Genomic DNA, 18777 nt, shown 5'->3' with positions numbered 1-18777 from the left:
AAAAAAAAATCTAGAGGTGCATGACTGGGCAACACACAATAAAAACTGTGTCGCACAACACAGGATGTTATGTGATACATGACACACCCATGACACAAGCCACGTGGCGAGCATAAAAACAGCCTTAGGTGGAACTCGACTGAAAAATTGTTGAGCTGAGTCGTCCTGCCTTGAATTGCAATGAGTTAATCCAAGCAAGTGCTATTTGTTGTTTTCTCAAAAACAAATTTAAAAACTTTCCAATGCAAAAAAACAGTCATAAATGCACACGTAAGGACAGAAAAAAGATACACAAATATATATTCGTATATATATATATATATATATATATATGTAGAGAGAGAGAGAGAGAGAGAGAGAGAGACGGTGTATAACTTTTCATTATCATAGTGTACTTTTTCTTACACATAGTTTCGTTGGCAAATGTCTAATCTGGCTTTGCTGTTACGCACCAAAATATTCTAATCTGTAAAACTGTGTCTATACTATGTTCACATTGCTCTATGCTACTCCGTTAAAGTACATTTATCCTCCATATTAATCACTTCCCCTGATTTTTCTCTCTTCAGCCACTTCTTCAAGGCTCCTTGGTAAAAACTCTTCCATCAGATTGTTTTCTCCACGTTAGGCGAAAAACAGCAGTTGTGTTATAACTCCTTAGCTTCTGGTTCATCTATTAAACAGAAAATATTCATGTTTCCATTTACTATAGCAAAGCCATGAAGGTCCTAATGCGATGAAGTACTTTTTTCATGTCACAATCTAAATAAACATATATATGATATACTCAAATTTAACTGCTCATCATTAACAAAGATCTGTTTGACTTACTTGCTCCAGGATGTCTGCTTGCACCGAAGGATTACTTAGATCCAGCATTGAGTCCTGTGGGCTGATCCTCAGTTTAATGAAACTCAGCTTGTTCCCTACTATAAACACATGTAAACAGAGTTAGTCTGGATCCTTCATTTTACACATTTCTGTCATGGAGAAAGACATAGATATTTTTTTTCTATTTGAAATATAAATGTTATATAAATTTTCTAGTAAAGAGTTTTACTCACTGCAGTTACAAATGAATGGATGTGTTTCTCTACATGCCCTGTCTCCCCATTTACCAGATTTTACCTTCAACATAGCAACACAGTTTTCTTGGTCATTAGTCCGAACAAGCATGTCTGGGTTCCAGTATCTAAATGAGGAGTCAGTCTGGCCTGACCACACCCAGGGGTCTCTGAAGAGACCAACAAAAACTTCATTGCCATTGGCTACTTGCTGGACTATCTGGTACTCAGCATCATTCCTTAGACTGGTCAGGTCTGTGTAGTGTGTTCTGCAGTAATCCCGAGCAGCAGTCCAAACCATGCTTTGTGTGTTAAGGATGTACCGATCGGCACCTTGTTTTGTCGCTGCAAAGTAAAGTAGAATTAGCTTCATTGACTTTTCATTTCCACAAAATTCAAAGTTAAAACATTTGCTTTGTAGCAATGGTCCTCAGGTTTCAGCCAAGAGTGTGCAGTGTGTCCTGTAGTATTCCAGAGAATCAAAGCAAGACAGTTTTTATCTATTGACAAACTACGGATCAAAATAAAGAGACATTTTTTTAAATTTAACTTTAAACCTATCTACAAAGATTACAGTACTAATCAAAGAAGGATAAATAAGATTTGAAAATCAAAAAGTGCCATTACATTTAGTGAAACCAGTTTGAGTGTTTGGCACGAGCTTGATGCAATCACTGTATACACCACTTTTCATTTAATTATTACTTCTTATTAAACACTAACTCTTTTCCACAGCCTGTCTTTTGTCTTGTCTTGTCTCCTTCCTCCCTCTGAAAATTTACCTATTTGATGGATTTCCATTAAATATCAGAGACACATGCTAACAGGTAACCATGAATTTGCCAGGATTTGCTGGGTTGCAGGCAAGGGAAGGACACAAATGCAGGACTCATAGATGAGGCTCAACTGAAACAGTCGCTTTATTTCTGATACTCAGCGACCAGGAAACACTAAGCAACACTAAGACTCTAGAAGAGCGCACACACAGTCAGGTAAACAACAACAATGTGACAAGGAAAAGGGAAAACTGAGGACTTAAATACACACACACACACACACACACACACAAGCAAAACGGAACACAATGTACACATGATGAGAGTATGGCAAAAACAACTATTTAAAATGACTCACCATCAAAGCAAACTGAATATTTTTTGTCCACACAGGACAACATATTCAGTTTCCCGTTGCTGGAAGTTGCACAGTTGCTACTCGTTTCTGAGCTCCACAACAAGTAATTTCTTTCTCCCTCTTTGTAGAAGTCGTCGTCTGCCAGAGACCAGTGCCACCTGAGGGTCGTGCCTTTTGAAAGGCCAATCCACACAGCATCATCATATTTATCTCCGACAGCTTCAAGTACAATTTTCATCTCTCTCATGTCATTAATGGTGGCCAGGTCTAAACATTGCTCCCTGCAGATGCTCTGTGCTTCAGACCAGGTCTTTGGTGTTTGAAAGAAGGCAAACTGGGGCTGGAGGCCATGTGAAAATTGAAAAGACAGGCCTGTGGAACAGAAATATATGAAATACTTAATGACAAGTCATTATAAAACCCACTACTGTCAGTAGTAGATGTAGATGTTTATTGTAAAATTTGTCAAAATTTCAGCAACATGTGTACCAATAAAAATTAAGTCTAGAACTACAATAAAGTGGGATTATGAACACTGCAGATCTGCTTAACAAACACTTTAAGGTAGAAGATTCAAACAGTATGTTAAACCTAAAAACAATAGGAAAACCATGAGCTTAATTATCAGAATTTGTCAGATAGTCGCAATATATTTACATGATTAGATATTGTGTTATTATCCAGGTAATATCAATTGTGGCAGTCGGCTCTTTCCAGCAGTGCCTTGTGTTAAAGGGGACAATTTAAAGTAATGCACACTATGTTTTCCACAAGTGTAGGAAAAACATATTACAATTGTCCTAACTATTTTTAATTTCATTTAAATCCATATTAAACCTAAATAAATGGTGTGCTTTTTTTTTTTCACAGCAGTGGAATGGGAGTGAATAGGGGAACTACTGACTGAAAGACCCTGCAGGAGCATCCCCCCAAAGAGTTTCGGGTGAGCTCATTGTGAAACCTAGCCCCACCCTATCATGTGATTTCCTGAGGTCAGATGGCCTAGGGCAGGGGCCATCTGACCTCAGGAAATCAGGCTCCGGAGCCGCATGCGGCTCTTTTGTATTTATACTGCGGCTCTGGGTGGTTTGGGAAAATAAATTAGAAGTATTTAGCTGAAGTGTATTTTATTTGTGTTTAGTTCTTTTATTTTTAACTTGTAGTTCTAAATTGGAAGATTATTGTGATATTGAAATACAAAAATAAAATTATATTTTATTATTTTTCATCGCTCAGAATAAGGCTTCCGCAAGTGTGAAGCCGGTGTACGCCGTGCATTTATCGACACTTTCAACCCCAGGTATGCCAATTAGGGATTGTCGGATCCACATTATGTCAGCAGCTATTCTCCACCGTGAACTATGTCAAAAACACAGATGCAGTGGCGTGTCTTGAAATTTTTTGTTGGGGGGGGGCAGGTAGGGGCACAGACTTGAAGAAGGGTGGCAGATGTAATTGGCAGATAATGTTTAAAAAAAGTTCTACCAACTGTAGCCAGGTGGAAGTTCGATATTATGGGACATGCCACTGGATGGCGCTGTGTCTTTTGGGGTACCCCTGAGAGCGCAAGGGATCATGGGGATCTACAGAGACATTCACGGGAGTGCTAGCTTGCATTGGTTTTATGTGGGTGTGCAATGCCTTTTTTCGCTGCGTGATCTGTTTTGAATGCAAAGTGTGCAACAGTTAAGGCACCAGGAGTTGCTGCAACCAACTTCACCGTTCATCTCAGAGGGATCTATATTCCGTTTTCTGCTGAATTAATGCACTGTATGTATTTGAGTTCACACTTGTATTATACTATCTCTGTGGGTAAGAGGGAAATGTACCTTGTTAACTGTTTGATCTTGGCTCTGTATCTTAGCAGGAGAAGCCACTACAGTTATTTTTGCACTGCTAAGTTTGTTTTATTTATGTATGGGTTTATATCAGACACAAAATTACGCTAGACGTCCTTGAGTTCCAGATGCTGATAAAGTTGGGGAAATAACCTGCAGTAGCAGTGGGTTACCAGTGCACAAAGCTGTTACTGGATAAGAACTGTCTGTAACAATTTTAATGTTCTACAATCAATTTAAGGGATTTTTAAAGGCCAAACTTAATTGAGTATCTCACTTTTACAGTTACGTTTTAAGTTTACAGTGCTGTTCTGCTACTAGAATATTTTTACAGGTTAAAGTCACAGTTTTACAGTATTTAATGAAAATACTGTACTGTAAATGAATATACAACAAAAGCACTTTAAGCAAGACTACAATCTAAGTACCATAAACAATAACAGTAGAAATACCTCAAAGGATGTTACAGTAATACTGTAAAAGGATAATACAGAAAAAGTGCGGCGCAAGACATTCCAGTAAAAATTAAGTGAATGAGATCACAGTAGAACTACTGTAAAAGGAACTAAAGTAATGCTGTAAATGGAAAAACAGTGAAGATACTGTAAAGGAAAGTAAAACAATACTGTAAATAAAATATACAGTAAGATTACTGAAATTTGTATTTACATTACGTTACTGGCACTACATTACAAGTAGCTCCTGTCAGTTTCACAGCAACCTCTTCACAGTGTAACCACTGCTGCTACCATGATATTTCTTGGATATTAACAGGTTATTACGTGGTACGTTTGTTTGTACGGTCTTGTTTCTGCCTTGTTACCCTACTATTACCACTTCATTACTGAGCTTTAATAGAAAATGCTAAAAAAAAAAAAAAAAGCTACTTTTACTGAAATGCGCTATACACTAAGCTAAAGATGTTTGAAAGGTTGACAAAACTTTTAACATTATTTTACAACACTAACCTGACAGCAGCAGAAGATGCATGATCCCCGCCATAGTTGCTATTCTTCTGACAAAGTTCTGCTGAAGGTTCCTGTTATATGTGTATATATGTTTCCACCAGATACTATATTCTTTGTGCTAGTTTACATTTCTGATCCTGATCATGTAAATGTTTCTCATCTAGAATGCAAAACAACCCTGTTCTTTGGTTAATTTAATGTCAAGGTAATTACAGCATTATACAGGGTGGAGACTTTGTTACTGATGGCAATGCTCCTAGTTCACCAAGAATATATTTTTCTTTCTCTCATTGGAGGATTTGATTTAAATACCATACATCACTATACTAATACTGTATCTCATGCTAACATGTTAATTCATTAAGAGTTTTAATTTTCAGTACATAACTATGATTCCCAGATGGTGTTAATGCAGCAGGACTTATAATACATAGGTTCATACTACAAAATCAGAATAAGGATAATTTATTCTTCCCTAAGAATAAAAATCCACACTTTTAAGCTTAAATTTCAAAACTTACATTTAACTACTGATTTTATCTACTGTTCTGATTTTATCTGTTTTGATTTTATATACTGTTTTGTTTGTTTGTTTGTTTGTTAATTAGTTTGTTTGTTTGTTTGCTTGTTTTAATCTATTTTAAATCATGCTTTTTATTTGTTTTTGTTTCTAATGTCTCTGTAAAGCACTTTGAATCACCTTGTTGTTGAATTGTGCTATACAAATAAACTTGCCTTGCCTTCCCTAAGGAAATTATGTGGTTATAGTTGCTCCAACACAATAGAAATAGTAACAGACTGAATTAAATTAAATAATACAACATAATACAAAGTTTACAAAATATAAGAAATTGCTCTAATATATATATAAAGAACTCAGTTATAAAGTATAATTGAATATTACAGAGATATATATGGTGCATTTTACTCTAAACTGTAAACTATGAAACTTTGTTATTTGCACTGTAGAGCATGTGCAGAAGGGTCTAACTATTGCACTGTGTACATTAGATGGAGGAGTTGCCATAGTTGCCATTCTCCTGAAAAGTGTTCTGCTGAGGTTTCTGTCATTTTCTCTGCACTAGATACTATTAGTTACGCGCTTTTGCTTTTCAGATCCTGATCATGTAAATGTTACTCATACAGAATGTAAAACAACCTTGTTTTCTTTGTCAAGGTAATTGCAGTGTCCTCATCAGTGACAAAGGGTGGAGCTTTTGTCACTGATGCTACCAGTTTACAAAAAATTATCGTTTAGCATTCATCTAATTTCCTTCCCTCACTGGAGAATTTTATGAAGACTATATACTACTATATTAAATGATAATACTAATAACATACTATGTGGAAATATGTTAATTTAGTAAATAATTTTACATTTTCAGTACAAAAGTATGATTCCTAGATGGTGTTTGACTGGCAGAATGGCATACTATAAAACCAGGTACATACTTAATTTTTGGATGCATAATGACATCAATTAATAACTTTAATCATTTGAAAAGTGTCAGTATTTGCAGACCGCAGATAACTTGAAGCAGAAAGAGGACCCAAATGCAAAGGACACAGGAGGACAGGAAACAGTGGGTTTATACAGGAGCCAGAGAATCTATAAAATAGAGTAGACAATTATTATAATATAATACTAAATTATCAGGAGGAGAATAGAAGTCTGGAATCTGACTATTATCCAATCTGGTAGTGATTCATATCAATGTTTTTGATGTTGCGGAACAAGATGAGATGGGTTGGCTTGGTTGAAGAGGAGCAGAGAGTGAGGTTAAATGAAAGGAGGAATGAGAGAGTTTTGGTTCTCCTTGTTGTTGCAGAACTGTTACGTTCATTGAGGAATGGGACCGTGGCGAAGTCAGTGCTGGCCAATGCTGCCCTGCTGGCCCACCCGTTTCCGTCAGCGGAGTACGCATTGACCACTGACGCGTGTTCAATGACGATGTTGGGTTCATGTCTGGTGGTGAATAAAGTTGGAGAAAAAAGCTAGAGCTCCTGTGTCGTCTGTACCTTCACCCCACACGCTTAAGATTTCAGCTACAATTGAGTGTTATTAATAATAACACTTTCAGATCCCACTCGTCACTGACGATTTTGCCTTGGGTCCTTTTCAAAAAAATCTTTCCGCTATGAGGGGAAAACCTCCGCTCAGAGCAGCTGCACACCCAGGGGACCTGGGCACTTAAGCCGAAAAGCTTGTTCTCTTAGTGATGCTGGCTTCTTTTCAGTCTTTAGCCTGTTGTGATCACACTATGCGGATTATGAGTGTTTAATTATTCACAAATGTACTAAAAAATTATTTATCACTTTATTTATTTCAGACAGAATTAGTCCATACCATTAAAAACTATTTGTAAATCAAATAATTCAAAGCCAGAAAAGGCCTGAGATATTTATTTTATGAATACAAAATAGCAAATTAAACAATTATAATCAAATTAGTATAAATAATTAAAATAGTAAAAAGAAAAAGAAATCTTCAAATATTAAATTATTTTCTTTTTAAGTGAGATATGGGGTGATGCCCCACCCAGAATTAGTACTGTGACAAATTTACCTAATGTGTTTTGAAAATGATCTCTCAAGGATCATTACTTTTCTAATGGCTCTCGCTTGCTCTCCTTTTCATATCTCATTAATTCAAATCTTTCAGGAACTAAAGACATTTGTTTCTTTAGCCAAATCCAAATCAGTGTCATGTCTCTGCTCAGGACATAATTTTCAAGGATATATTAAGGACATTTTTTGCAAAATGTGACCAGTGCGACTTTTCCCCCTTTTATCTTTTCTTTTCAATAACATTAAACATAGTAACAATGAAACAATATGTAACAATGTGAAACTTAAACTAGCCTAGAACTAACCTAGATAAAGACTGGTTAAAGCAGTGGTTCTCAAACTTTTTTTGCTGGGCCCCCTTTGTTTTACAAGAAAAATATTCGCCCCCCCCGAATGAGATGAATTGCAGAATGGCAGATTAACAGTATTGTATTGTTATATGTGTGTATGTATGTATATATATATACACACACACACATATATATATATATATATACATACACACACACACACACACATATATATATATATATATATATATATATATATATCCTATATATATATATATATATATATATATATATATATATATCCTGCGCAGTATCTTAGCTGTTCCCAGGACTGCGCTCTTCTGGACAGAGATGTCCGATGTTATTCCCGGGATCTGCTGGAGCCACTCGCCTAGCTTGGGAGTCACCGCACCTAGTGCTCCGATTACCACGGGGACCACCGTTACCTTCACCCTCCACATCCTCTCGAGCTCTTCTCTGAGCCCTTGGTATTTCTCCAGCTTCTCGTGTTCCTTCTTCCTGATATTGCTGTCATTCGGAACCGCTATCTTACACCCTGCTGTTATGTGCTGGATTGTCTCTGGGGCATCTTTACACAGCCTGCACCTGGGGTCTTGCCTGGTGTGATAGACCCCAGCCTTTATGGATCTTGTACTCAGAGCTTGTTCTTGCGCTGCCATGATTAGTGCCTCTGTGCTATCTTTCAGTCCAGCTTTGTCCAGCCACTGGTAGGATTTCTGGATATCAGCCACCTCCTCTATCTGCCGGTGGTACATACCGTGCAGGGGCCTGTCCTTCCATGATGGTTCCTCGTCTCCCTCCTCTTTCTTGGGTTTCTGCTGCCTGAGGTATTCACTGAGCACGCTGTCAGTTGGGGCCAACTTTGTGATGTATTCTTGGATGTTCGTTGTCTCATCCTGGACTGTGGTGCTGACACTCACCAGTCCCCGGCCCCCTTCCTTCAGCTTAGCGTACAGCCTCAGGGTGCTGGACTTGGGGTGAAACCCTCCATGCATGGTAAGGAGCTTTCTTGTCTTTATGTCAGTGGCTTCTATCTCCTCTTTTGGCCAGCCTATTACCCCAGCAGGGTACCTGATCACGGGCAGGGCGTACGTGTTGATGGCCCGGATCTTGTTCTTACTGTTCAACTGACTCCTCAGGACTTGCCTGACCCTCTGCAGGTACTTGGTGGTTGCAGCTTTTCTAGCGGCCTCTTCATGGTTCCCATTCGCCTGCGGGATTCCCAGGTACTTGTAACTGTCCTCTATGTCTGCAATGTTACCTTCTGGTAGTTCAATCCCCTCAGTTCTGACTACCTTGCCTCTCTTTGTTACCATCCGACTACACTTCTCCAGCCCGAACGACATTCCAATGTCATTGCTGTATAGCCTGGTAGTGAGGATCAGTGAATCGATGTCTCATTCACTCTTGGCATACAGCTTGATGTCATCCATGTACAGGAGGTGGCTGACAACTGCTCCGTTCCGTAGTCGGTATCCGTAACCAGTCTTGTTAATGATCTCACTGAGGGGGTTCAGGCCTATGCAGAACAGCAGTGGGGACAGAGCATCTCCTTGGTAGATCCCGCACTTGATGGTGACTTGTGCTATGGGCTTGGAGTTGGCCTCTAGTGTTGTACGCCACATCCGCCACATATGGCGTACATATATATATATATATATATATATATATATATATATATATATATATACACACTAGGGGTGCAACGATACACAAAATGCCCGGTTCGGTTCGATACTTTGGTGTCACGGTTCGATATTTTTTCGATACAAAAAGCCCAGTGCATGGGGCTGGACGGCCAACACGTCAACAAGCTAACTGCGCTAACGCAGTAGTTCCCACCCATGTAATTGAGCATTGCGTGGCACATCCGACATACTGTTTTACTTTAGTCCATGACATGCTTACCTTCAGGGTCATACGTCACATGAAGACCAAAATAGTTCCAAACGCCAGATCTGAATGAGGGTGGGGGAGGTTCAATTTGCCATGTTGTTAACTTCTGTCTCGCTAGCTTGCCCTGCGCTCAGTGAATCTGCGTTCGACTACTCCGCCTAGGCTGCACTGTCGAGCGCAGATCCAGTGAGCGCTCAACACAGACAGCATCGTCAGAAGGAAAATTGATAAAATAAATTTAAAATTTTGTATTGTTCGATACATATGCGTACCGAACCGAAAGCACTGTATCGAACGGTTCAATATCGATAGGAGTATTGTTGCACCCCTAATATATACATATATACATATATATATATATATATATATATATATATATGCAATACAAACACATGATCAAAAGCAAAAGATTTGCATTGTGTTCTACTGGTAGTGCATTCATCTTTAATACTCCCCCGGTGAGGATGATTTTCCATTTGTGTGGTAATAATTTAATAAAGTCAAAGATTTTCATTTTTTTTACAGATGTTTCAGCCTGATCTGATCAGTGTCATTTGTAAGCTTTAGTAAAGTTTTTACTAATTGTCGGCCTGCCTGTTCTGTTATTGACCTTGTGTCAATCAATACACAACAGTTTATCCATAATGAACACCGTGTTCAAAGATAAGGATGTCCATAATTGCAGGTCGCAGGGTCCGATATTTAATTCCCACCTCCGGTAGAACTTCGACAGCATTCCGAAACAGGCTGAAGATGTTGAATCCAAATGGACCATGTTCTGCACCTCCATTATTTTGTATATAAATATGCAAATAGACTGTATTTACGTTTTTATATGTATGTATCTGTATATTTATTTTTTTATTTTCGATGTATTTATATGTATGTATTAAGTAATTTTATAATGCATTATAACATTTGATATATGAAGTGAATTGTTACAGTGTATTGTATGATGTTATAGAAAGTAGCCCAGAATCTTTTGTTTTGTTTGTTGCACTTATTTACAGTAAGAGGGTTACACAGTGAGGAGGTTTTGTGGTTAATTTTCTTTGTGTAGACTCAGTGTTCATGCAAATACATTTTGTATTTTGTATGCAAAACACACGCAGACAATGATTACAAATGCAAACCCTGTGAAGCTCATCCATTGTAAAATTTTACCCTTAAGCCTCCACTTCATATTGCAAGTGAGCTATGCCTGTATACAAATAGCACTGTGGATAAACTACTGGAAATATAAACTAAAGAAGTTCTGAATTTGAATCTGCTGCCCAGCTGTGGCTTTATGTGTCACTTAGAAAGGCCACAGACTGTGCTTCTGTGGATTTCCTCTCAAATACATTTATGTTTGGTTAATTTGTGATTTTCAATTATCTACAGCTGGAAAATGAGAATATGTGTTGTTATTTCTCTGGGTTAGATTCTCTGTTTTCACCCTGTCGTAGTCCGGTGACCTCATGATGTCAGCAGGTGTGGTCTTCACGTATATAGTTAGGATAATTGGTTAGTATATCCACTTAACCAATGCCCATTTTCACACATCATAGTCAATTTCCATACATACCCTCAGTCTTAATACTGTTATAACTGTTCTCTGCCTCTGCAGGAACCTTTTTGTGTTCATTTTAACCAAAATAAATTCTTCATTTACAAAGAGACCTTTAGAATTTTAGTTGCTTTCAGAATACTAACCGACTGACAGGATTATTGTATTCTAAAAATAAGACAATTGTTTAGTTTGTGAAGCTGTTACAATTTATTTTTTATCTTTAAGGCTCATATACTCATACTTATGTACCCCCATTATTTGATATTACACAATAACCTCAACATTTGTATTTGGATGTGTATTGTAGAATAGTTTTAGATTTAGACTGTTACACTCAAACACTAACAGATACGAACAGGGCAAAGCCCCTTCACTGAGGAATTTGATGGGGATGGTCTGCCTGGACTAGTGTTGGCACCACAAGGTACAAAACTTAAAGGCTGACTCTGCTAGACCAAAACATGTCTATAAATTCTGGTGTTTGAAAGTTTTCTCTCTCCCCAATTCCTTCCCTTTCTCTAACTCTACAGGCCAGACAGCAACATTGGATGGTTACCATGGTGGTGTGAGAAGTGTCGTCTCTTTATTAGGGAGATGTCCAAAAGGTGCAGGAGATGAAACGTGAGCCGGATGTTGGACCTAAAAATTCCCTCCAACTTCTGACCAATCATGTTAACATTCTGTTTTTACCCCACACATAATAAAAGTGTTTACTGCCTCGGTGGCAGCCTTTGTCTCAATGACGCCATGTAAAACTGATTTGAAATTCTAGCTGTTTGATAATAAATTTAGAAAACTTAGAATTTGAGCATATTTGTCTTCTCTCTCATAAAATGAAGCCAACAAAGCCAAAAAAAATAAAGCTGTCATGCATCTTTGACTGTGTGGACATGGGCTAAAGACAAAATTCTTCTTTGGTTGCAGGTCTTTTTGATCCTCTCTAAAATAGTTCCTGCTGTTAAAAACTGGCTGCAAAGCAACAACATCTCCAGTTTGTGATGAAAATATCTAGACAAATAATTCCCCCTGCACAGATCTCAGCATGCATGCTTTTTGGCCATTATCTTGCACCACAGAGCATTTGCATACAGTAAAATGGGTAATAAATTATGAGTCTAAATGACTTTGAAACATTACAGGCCAAAATGTTTGGAAAATGTTTACCCGTCTCAAAACTAGGTCAATTTTTAAGGTACTTGCCCTGTTTAGGAAGAACAGTTATTTTGCTCTGGCCTACTGAAACAATCCAGATGCCCAGCCATTGATCCTGAAAACAATTCTGCTCTTTTTTATGCATCTTTTCTTCTTATTTTGTCTGAGTACTCTATTTCATCAATTCAAAGTGGGTATGATTTGTATTTGCAGCGGGTAAAATATTGAACATGTCATAAATTTCTAAGTTAAATTTAAATAAATGTATTTCTAAATGTTCTTTTGACATGAAATTCTCACCAGATGTTGGTAACAATCTATGCAATGCACAAAGGGGAAAAAATCATACAATAGATGTCCATAAATTGTGTTATGTGTAATAATGAGAAATAACCCAGGGGATAAAAAGTATTGAACACGTGGAGAAAGGGAGGTGCAAAAAGGCAGGGAAAGTCATGACACCAGCTGAAATCTGAAATCAGCTGGTTCAGTCCCAGCTGATGACCTATAAAAAGGTGTCTCATTACCAAGGTGTCACATGAGAGACATCTTATTATGGGTAAAATCAATGAGTTCTCACAAGACCTGTGTAACCATATTGCTGCAAAAATACTGATCACATTGGTTACAGAAGAATTTCTGCTCTCAACCGCCATGGCCCTTCTGTATAATCACCACACAAGACTCCATTGCTGGAAAAAAAGCATGTTGAAGCATATTTAAAGGTTCCTGGACAACATTTAGAAAAGCCTGTGAAATACTGGGAGAATATACCCTGATCAGATGAGACCAAAACTGAACTCTTTGGATCCCATAATATACACCATGTTTGGTGGTCAAGAGGCACTGTATATGACCCCAGAAACACTAGTGAAGTTTGGAGGTAGTAGTAGTGAGACATTCTTGACTTTAAAAATAAATAAATAAATAAAAAAAATCTGCCGCCATTTAAAGATTATGGAGATAAAATGAGGGTAATCAACAATGATTCCAGACACACAGACCAGGAAAGTCTTAGTTGTGTTCAGAGAAAAAAAAAATCAAGCTGCTAGCATGGCCCAGACAATCACCTGGCCTGAACCCAATTAAAAATCTATGGAAAGAACTAAAGCTAAGAGTTCTTGTAAGGGGCCCACTGAACCTTCAGGATTTAAAGACTGTTTGTGTGGAAGGATGGGCCAAAATCACGACTGGGCAAGGCATGCGACTAGTTTTGTCAAACAGGAGACATCTTAAAGCTGTGATCATCAACAATGGCTTCTGTACAAAATATTAAATAAATTTCACAGTAGTTGAAAAATTTCAGCATCTTCAATACTTTTTCTGTGTGTCATTTCACATTATTACACATAATTTAATTTATAGACATCTGTGGTTTGATTTCTTTGCATGTGTGGATCAGTTGTTACTGACATCTGGTGAGAATTTTATGTCAAAAACACCTTTAGAAATGTATTTACTTAGACAGTTACTAATGTCTTCAATACGTTTTTTTTACCTGCTGTATATAGCAAGCATTTAATATTATTTAAATTAAATTGTATTGATTATTGTGTTGCTAATCTTACTCTTTATTAAATTTCATTAAGAATACACTCACACATTGCTGAGAGAAAAGAGATGATTATGCTGTTATAAAGTTTATTTGTTTTGTTTATATTATCAAAAAAAATAATATTTGATGTTATGTGCTTGAAATCTGGACTGCTCACAAACCTATAATAAAAACTACTTTATGCAATCACAGACGTATAATGGCTTCTCTGGGTTGCTAAGATTGCATCCAATTTTATTGTCCATGAGCGATAAGAACATTTTTTTATTGGATTCTTTGTGTGCACTCCAGTCCAGTAGGTGGCAGTGTTGCACACTTTTCGCGCGGGTTTCCTTAAATGCCGAATACTTCCTGAACCGCAGGACGATTGGGGGGTAGTAGGGCACAGGTGAGGGAACTGGTGGGGTTTCTGAAGGATATAGGTGTTTATGAACGAGTGTAGGTTTTTTTTTTTATACAAATTGTAAACTCACTGTCTGACCCATACTCCGGAACAGTAGAGGCGGTAATGCTCCTTTACGTTGGTTGCCAACCGCCGTTAAACACAAAGAAGAAGAAGAACCGTAGGACGATTTGAACCGTGTCGGTGTCCTGACACATTTGCGAGAAAATCGATATTATACTTATTCAGTGTTCAGTGAATCGTGTGGGTGAAACGAAACCTTTGGTGCTGCAAAAACTTTTAAGAATCAGGTGAGTGCGACACTTCAACAGAGACCTCCAGCAGCGCATACAAGGACGCTTTTTAAATGTTGCTAACTCTCCTCTTTCATTCAGCCGTAGCTGTGGAAATGAAACAGGAGTACCAGGACCTCATCCTGCAGGCATGTGATGCTTCATCTCTACGAGTCGGTGCTAAGATCCAGACCCTGTGGAGTGGTTATGGGGAGATAGTCCGGCTGCACCTGGAGGGCTGTGACCGGCCCTCCGTGGTTGTAAAACACGTTAAGTTTCCAGAGGAAGCCGAGCACCCCGGGGGTTGGAACACAGATCGATCCCACACACGTAAAGTGAAATCCTACCAGGTGGAGACACATTGGTACCAAAACTATTCCACCAATCAGAGCTGTCGCATCCCTGCCTGCCTAGCTGCCTGTTCCTATGGCGATGAGATGCTGATCGTGCTGGAGGATCTGGACGTGGCCGGTTACGATCAGAGGAGGTATAAGCTTAGAAACTCTGAGAAAAGCTTCAAAAAGCATGTGGCATAAAATCCATAAAGGTCTATGAAGTGTTCATGTTATTCAGATATACTAACCCCCACCCCTTCTCCGTGACTTGTGTATATTTGTGTATGTTTATATAGTATATATGTATACCTAAGCAGTCATGGCTGATTTCCCACCCATAGACAGCATAAAGCTAGTCTAAACGTGGAATTTGGTGAGTGAATCATCAGCTTAAATTGGCACTGAAGTATGATTCTGACCATGAAAACCACAGCTACCCTGCACCAATCCAGTACATTACTGCAGACTAAACAGTACTGCAAACTAACCAAACTAACCTTCCCAATCTGCACTATACTGTCTAGTATTTTTATGCAAACTTTAACCCCTGATTATTGGGCTAGATTATATCTACATATTTGTTTGCCTTTTTTTTTTAAATCTCCTCCTGTGAGCACTGGTGATGGCTACACCAATAGGATTGTATTTTATGTGGTACTGTTTCTTTCCACAATCGGTTACTGTTGCGAAGGAAAACAGTGACAGGAAATAATAAGTCCCTACAAACCTAAAGTAATGAACCTGTTTTGAAAGTGTAAGGAGCAAAAAAGGACATACTTCTGTGCTGAAATGTAGAGAGTAAAGGTTAAACTTCATTAGAAAAATAAATACTCAGGTGTAGTACAGATACCTGAAAATTCTACTTAAGAACTGTAATGAAGTGTTTTGTACTTGCATTACGTTTTTCCATTTTTCTGCCACTGCTGTGAGAGCGTGCAGTAAAACAGGAGGTCTGCATATAAACTATGGCTTGGCATTAATGCAGTAAACACTGGATTCTCCTGTAGACGTCAAAAATGTTCATAAATTGTGTTTTAGGTGAGGGAGGAGATAATTTAACTTTCTAAGGGCATCCTATTGTAATATTCATTTGTAATTTTAGGTCTGAAGGTGCTTTTTTTTATGTTTAGTTATTTTTCATTTTATTTCTGTTTAATGTAACTTAAACACTCTTCAGTTTCAGGTCCCTCATTTCCAAATTAACTGCTGAAAGAGGCAGAAGCTCTTCCAGGGGTTGTTTGACGTGTGTCTGAAAGGGAGTAGTTCAGATCAGAGCCTTTATTAGCCTGGATAGGTATATCCTTAAAGCCATGATAAAGACATGCCAAATAGTGAAACAAACATAATTTATGGTGGTTAAAAAAATATATTTTATTTTTTTTAGGATGAGCGTTACAGACAGGGAGATAAAGGCTTGCCTGAGCTGGCTTGCTCACTTCCACGCTCTCTTCTTGGGTGTGGCACCAGAGGGTCTGTGGCCTGTCGGTACCTACTGGCACCTGGAAACCCGGCCAGACGAGTTGGAAGCCATGGATGATGCTGAGCTCAAAGCAGCAGCAGGCGACATTGACAGGATACTCAGTGAGTGCCGCTTCAAGACCATCGTTCACGGAGATGCCAAATTAGCTAATTTCTGTTTTTCCCAGAGTGGGAAGGATGTGGCAGCTGTGGACTTTCAGTATGTGGGCGGGGGCTGCGGGATGAAAGATGTTGTATATTTTCTAGGAAGCTGTATGGAGGAGAGGGAGTGTGAAAAGAGGGTACCAGGACTACTGGACTACTATTTTTCAGAAGTAAAGCTATCGTTAAAAAAAGACGTAGACTTTCATGCCCTTGAGAAAGAGTGGAGGGAAATGTTTGCATTCGCTTGGACAGACTTTCATCGTTTTCTGCTGGGATGGAGGCCGGGACACTGGAAGATCAACCGATACAGTAAACAGCTGACAAAAGAGGTTCTGCGCAAGCTGAAACAGTAATCAGTAGTTTCCATGCAGCAAGTCTTCCTGGGATAAACACACAAAGCACCCAGGAAATCTGTAAACACCCATATCCATTCCTGTGTCATTTAATGAAGCATGCTTATCACGTCATTTGTGGGAAAATAAGAGTTGTTGAACTGCTAAGGCAGTTTTACTTTTCTACTACTGCAAATTCGGTGCCCAGATGTGAATTAATAGCAGCACTTTAAAATCAATACCACACATTACAAAAAGCAAGAAATATGGCTGAAAACATTTCTTGATTTTATTCTAGTACATGCAAAGATGTATTCAGTGGAAATTATTCCGCATGTGAAATATTTATGAAACACAGATAAAAATAAAGGCAACTAATAGCATTATTATTGTAGAATGTGGGGTATAAACAATCCTAAAGTAATAACTTCTACAATCTGTGCGAATATTTTGAGAAAGGAAAAACTCAATAATTTTGCGGCACTTGAGGAGGTGCTAAATACTTTATTGCTGGCTGTGTGGTTGGACAAAAGCATAACATTTTTTCCAAATGTGGTTTGCCTGTTAGGCAACTTACACTGCCCTCTGGTGGTGGAGTGATATTCCAAAGATCAGTCCTTTGTTTAAAAGGTTCATTTGAAGTAGGCGTGGAAAGATTGAAAATCTTACAAATAAAACAAATACACTTTTTAATTATTTTTTTTTAATCTAAAATGTCAAAGTAATGAAATGTAAGTCTCAAAATAGTTTTCTTAAAGATTAATTATATTACATGTTTTTCCACTTTTAGTAACCAAATGGTAAAGCAATACAAAACCATACTGTGTAAGAACATCATGTCACAGAGGACCTAAATTTGCTTAAAATTTACCAGACTGAGTACTAAATGTGGTGAATAAATTAAGATATTGCATCATATCATCAGCGAAGTGCAGCACCAGTGTTGTAAATTGTATGCACACGCAAATATGCTGCCATCTACATTTTCTATAGATATAAATAATTTAAACTAGGCTCTTTTTAGAGTTTATTGCACTGCACTTTGAAATAACATGGCTATATATAAAGCCAAAACCTGCTGACTGGGGGCATGAAGTCATTATTCATATTTATGTTTGGGGAATTAAATGACATTGCTGAAGAAAAAAAAAGCTCCAACCCTGCTTGAGTCATTCTTTGCTGGATGATTATGTAGTATTTTTTCTGACACTCATCAGACTAAACAATGTATGTCCAGTCTCCACATGTCCAATTTTGGTGATTGGTGCAGATTTTATCCTCAGTGTCCAGTTCTAAGTTGACAAGAGTGGCATCTGGTGCGGTCTGGCATCAACGGGGCTTTTTTAAAATTCGCCCAGGGAACTGCTGCTGAATGGCTGTTTTCTCTTTTTTGGTTGTGTAGAAAATCCAGATCAGCACCAACAACCATGCAATCATCAAAGTCAGTTAAATCAACTTGCTTTTTCATCTTGACGTTAGGTTTAAACTTGAGTTCGTCTTGACCACGTCTATGTGCCTAAATGTATTGAATCATTGTCATTATATACTTGCATTAATGACTTATTGAAAAGGCATACCTAATAAAATGACCAGGAACGAAATATTGGTTCTTATATTTATTGAGTCTGCGTGTTACTGTTGTCTGCTTTGAAATTACAATGTATATGGTCAACTTCTAAAACACCTTAATATCATAAGACTTTAAACTATACTAAACTAGAACTGTAGATTTTCAATTCTAAATTTCAAAGTGAAATCAAAAACACGAAACTAT

At 38.0% G+C, this 18777-nt stretch overlaps 2 protein-coding genes across 4 annotated transcripts; one reads left to right on the top strand and one right to left on the bottom strand.

Moving 5' to 3' along the window:
• Positions 1–348: 348 nt before the first annotated feature.
• LOC118454230 (secretory phospholipase A2 receptor-like) lies at positions 349–2474 on the bottom strand. Of its 2 annotated transcripts, none has more exons than XM_035908086.2 (4): positions 2199–2474; positions 1065–1409; positions 832–929; positions 349–673 (listed from the first exon to the last, which is right to left on the bottom strand). In XM_035908086.2, exons 1-4 carry the CDS (start codon positions 2443–2445, stop codon positions 578–580), a joined length of 786 nt encoding a protein of 261 aa, XP_035763979.2. In that variant the 5' UTR covers positions 2446–2474; the 3' UTR covers positions 349–577. The 2 variants fall into 2 exon arrangements, with proteins under 2 accessions (XP_035763979.2, XP_087703955.1); XM_087847829.1 differs by having other exon boundaries at positions 832–926.
• Positions 2475–14422: 11948 nt separating this feature from the next.
• pkdc (protein kinase-like domain containing) lies at positions 14423–18596 on the top strand. 2 transcript variants are annotated; one of them, XM_006791819.3, is made up of 3 exons: positions 14423–14731; positions 14816–15200; positions 16433–18596. In XM_006791819.3, exons 2-3 carry the CDS (start codon positions 14830–14832, stop codon positions 17022–17024), a joined length of 963 nt encoding a protein of 320 aa, XP_006791882.1. In that variant the 5' UTR covers positions 14423–14731; positions 14816–14829; the 3' UTR covers positions 17025–18596. The 2 variants fall into 2 exon arrangements, with proteins under 2 accessions (XP_006791882.1, XP_087704564.1); XM_087848438.1 differs by lacking the exon at positions 14423–14731 and having other exon boundaries at positions 14788–15200.
• Positions 18597–18777: the final 181 nt, after the last annotated feature.

The sequence above is a fragment of the Neolamprologus brichardi genome, chromosome 11, assembly GCF_056152115.1.
Source record: "Neolamprologus brichardi isolate AB-2024 chromosome 11, ASM5615211v1, whole genome shotgun sequence".
NCBI classification, from domain to species: domain Eukaryota; kingdom Metazoa; phylum Chordata; class Actinopteri; order Cichliformes; family Cichlidae; genus Neolamprologus; species Neolamprologus brichardi.
This window is presented reverse-complemented; position numbering and strand designations above follow the sequence as displayed.

Coding starts and splice junctions, on each gene's coding strand:
- LOC118454230 (XM_035908086.2), bottom strand. CDS start 2,445: ATGAGAGAGATGAAAATTGTACTTGAAGCTGTCGGAGATAAATATGAT. Junction 930..1,064: donor TCCATTCATTTGTAACTGCA/GTGAGTAAAACT, acceptor ATGTGTTTATAG/TAGGGAACAAGCTGAGTTTC. Junction 674..831: donor AAGCAGACATCCTGGAGCAA/GTAAGTCAAACA, acceptor TCTGTTTAATAG/ATGAACCAGAAGCTAAGGAG.
- pkdc (XM_087848438.1), top strand. CDS start 14,788: ATGTTGCTAACTCTCCTCTTTCATTCAGCCGTAGCTGTGGAAATGAAA. Junction 15,201..16,432: donor GCCGGTTACGATCAGAGGAG/GTATAAGCTTAG, acceptor TATTTTTTTTAG/GATGAGCGTTACAGACAGGG.